This window comes from Terrapene carolina, unplaced genomic scaffold, assembly GCF_002925995.2.
Source record: "Terrapene carolina triunguis isolate 2854851 unplaced genomic scaffold, T_m_triunguis-2.0 Scaffold26088, whole genome shotgun sequence".
NCBI lineage: Eukaryota > Metazoa > Chordata > Testudines > Emydidae > Terrapene > Terrapene triunguis.
Genome location: NW_020690439.1, coordinates 1 through 2,960, shown reverse-complemented (window position 1 = coordinate 2,960; position 2,960 = coordinate 1). Strand labels below are relative to the sequence as shown.

Sequence of the window (2,960 nt, the reverse complement as noted above, 5' to 3'; positions counted from 1 at the left end):
AGCAGGGGCGCTGGGAGCCAGGACTCCTGGGTTCTCTCCCTGGCTCTGGAAGGGGAGGAGGGTCTGGTGGGTTAAAGCAGGGAGCCAGGACTCCTGGGTTCTCTCCCCTCCTTGCCCACGAATTTAACCCCTTTCTCCCGCCCCCAATTCTTTGTGGGGCTGGCGGGATTCGAACTTGCAGCCCGGAGCCCTGGCGCAGAGCAGGCTGCCAATCAGGAGAGAACCCAGGCGTCCTGGCTCCAGCCCCCTCCCCCCCCCCCCCCCCCCCCCCTCGGAACAACCCCCCCTGTTCTGGGAAGCCGGGCGGGCGCAGCGGCCGGGAGTTCGTTCACATCTGGCATGGATTTAGCCCGGGACGGAGGAGAACACAGATTTGGGGGGGAGGGGTCACGGTCTGGCAACTGGAGCCGGGAGGCCCAGCTGGGGATGGGGGGGCTGGAGCTGGGGCCGGAGGGGAGCCGGCGCCCCCTAGAGGGAACAGGCCCCTGCCCCCCCTGAGCCAGCCAGTCCCGGCCCTGGAGTCCGGACAGTTGCTGGTTTCCCCGTGTGGCCCCCGAGTGGGAGAGAAGCCTCGCACGGCCGTGTAAGCATGCAGCACCAGAGCCGTGCGAAGGAGGCCGCGGCCTGCAGGAAAGCGAGACAGGCATCTCCGTGTGCTCCTGGGAAGGCCTCTGTGTACCTCGGGGTATGCGGCTCCCCTGGGTTGGACCCTCAGCCCAAACAGACTCAGATTCACCCTGTAATGACCCATCACCCACCACCCCATAGCACCTGTGTGCACAGGTCGGGGGGGGGGGGGGAATTCTTTCTGCATGGGAAAGGATTCAGGGGTTTGCTCCCTGGCTCTGGAGGGGAGCGGGGGCTGGAGGGTCAGAGCAGGGGGCGCTGGGAGCCAGGACTCCTGGGTTCTCTCCCCGGCTCTGGGAGGGGAGTGGGGGCTGGTGGGTTAGAGCAGTGGGGGCTGGGAGCCAGGACTCCTGGGTTCTCTCCCTGGCTCTGGGAGGGGAGTGGGGGCTGGTGGGTTAGAGCAGTGGGGGGTGGGAGCCAGGACGCCTGGGTTCTCTCCCTGGCTCTGGGAGGGGAGTGGGAGCTGGTGGGTTAGAGCAGGGGGAGCTGGGAGCCAGGACTCCTGGGTTCTCCGCCCCTCACTCCAGACCTTAACCCTTCCCCCCGCCCCTTCTCTGTCTCCCAGAGACCTTGCTGAACACCCGGCTGGAGACGTCGGATCTGAAGTGGACGACGTACCCCCAGACAGACGGCCAGGTGAGAGGGCTGGCAGGAAGCAGGTGGCAGGTGGGGGCCGGGGGGAGGGGGGCTGGAAAGAGGGGTCAGATATTGTGTGGGAGGGGGCCGGGCGGGTCGCAGGCTCTGTGAGATGGGGGGATCCCAGGTATGGGGGAGCACAGTGGGTTCTGGGGAGGTGTGGGGGCAATTTTTTTGGGGGGGCTGTGGAGGAGTAGGGGGTGCTGGGTGTCTGGCCCCCCCACTGACTGAACTCTGTTCCCTCCCCTGTTCTCTGCCCCGTCTCCTCCCTCTGCCCCCCATCCCCCATCTCTTCCACCCCCTGCCCCATCTCTGAATTCCCTGTTCTCTGCCCCCTGCACCCTGTCTTTCCCCTCCCTTTCTCCCACCCTCGTAATGCCTCTGCACTCCCCTTTTCCTGCACCCCCTCTTTCCCTGGCCCCCCATCCCCTGCCCCCTCTCTGCCCCGTCTCCTCCTCGTGCACCCCATCCCCCGTCTCTCCCTCCCCCCTGCACCCCATCTCCCCCTGCATCCCATCCCCATCTCCTCCTGCACCCCATCTCTGAATCGCCTGCTCTCTGCCCCTGTCTCCTCCCCCTGCACCCTATCCCCCATTTCCCCGTATCCCCCATCGCCAAATTCCCTGTTCTCTGCCCCCTACACCCCATCTCACCCTGCACCCCATCTTTCCCCTCCCTTTCTCCCACCCTTGTAATGCCTCTGCACCCCCCCTTTTCCTGCACCCCTCTTTCCCTGGCCCCCCATCCCCTGTCCCCTCTCTGCCCGCGTCTCCTCCTCCTGCACCCCATCCCCCATCTCCCCATCTCCCCCTGCACCCCATCTCCAAATCACCTGCTCTCTGCCCCTGTCTCATCCCCCATCTCCCCGTCTCCCCCCCCTTCCCCGTGCCCCCCGGCAGTGGGAGGAGCTGAGCGGGCTGGACGAGGAGCGCCAGCACTCGGTGCGCACGTTCGAGGTGTGCGCGGTGGAGGGGCCGGGCCGGGAGGCCTGGCTGCGCAGTGGCTTCGTGCCGCGCCGGGGGGCGGCCCACGTCTACGCCGAGCTGCGCTACACGGTGGTGGAGTGTTTCTCCCTCCCGCGCCCGGCCCGGGCCTGCAAGGAGACCTTCAACGTCTTCTTCTATGAAGCCGAGCGGGACCTGGCCACGGCCACCGACCCGCCCTGGCTGGAGAACCCCTGGGTCAAAGTGGACACGGTGGCGGCCGAGCACCTGACCCGCAAGCGCCCGGGGGCCGAGGCCACGGGGAAGGTGAACGTCAAGACCCTGCGGCTGGGGCCGCTCACCAAAGCCGGCTTCTACGTGGCCTTCCAGGACCAGGGCGCCTGCATGGCCCTGCTGGGCGTCCGGCTCTACTTCCAGAAGTGCCCGGGGGCCGTGGCCCGCCTGGCCGCCTTCCCGGAGACGGTGCCCCGGGAGCTGGTGACGCCCGTGGCCGGCGCCTGCGTGGCCGGGGCCGGGCCGGAGGGGCCCGGGCCCCTCAGCATGTACTGTCGGGAGGACGGGCGCTGGGCCGAGCACGCGCCCGCCGGCTGTGTCTGCCTGGCCGGGCACGAGGCCGCCGAGGGGAACACGCAGTGCCGAGGTGAGGTGCCCGGACGCCAGGGTTCTGCGGGGAATGGGGAGCAGATGCGGGGCTCCAAGGTGGCCCGTATGTCTGGGTTCCCAGGATGGGGAGTTGGATGCCTGGCTTCTGAG

The 2,960-nt window shown here is 68.2% G+C and overlaps 1 protein-coding gene across 1 annotated transcript; it reads left to right on the top strand.

Annotated features, from left to right (window-relative positions):
• Positions 1 to 503: 503 nt before the first annotated feature.
• On the top strand, positions 504 to 2,946 carry LOC112122428 (ephrin type-B receptor 4-like; the record flags this gene model as incomplete). The annotated part of the gene is made up of 3 exons (XM_026662325.2): positions 504 to 685; positions 1,193 to 1,263; positions 2,163 to 2,946. Coding segments are annotated over 3 exons (1,037 nt in total), but the record flags the coding sequence as incomplete, so codon positions are not given.
• Between the last annotated feature and the right edge of the window lie 14 nt (positions 2,947 to 2,960).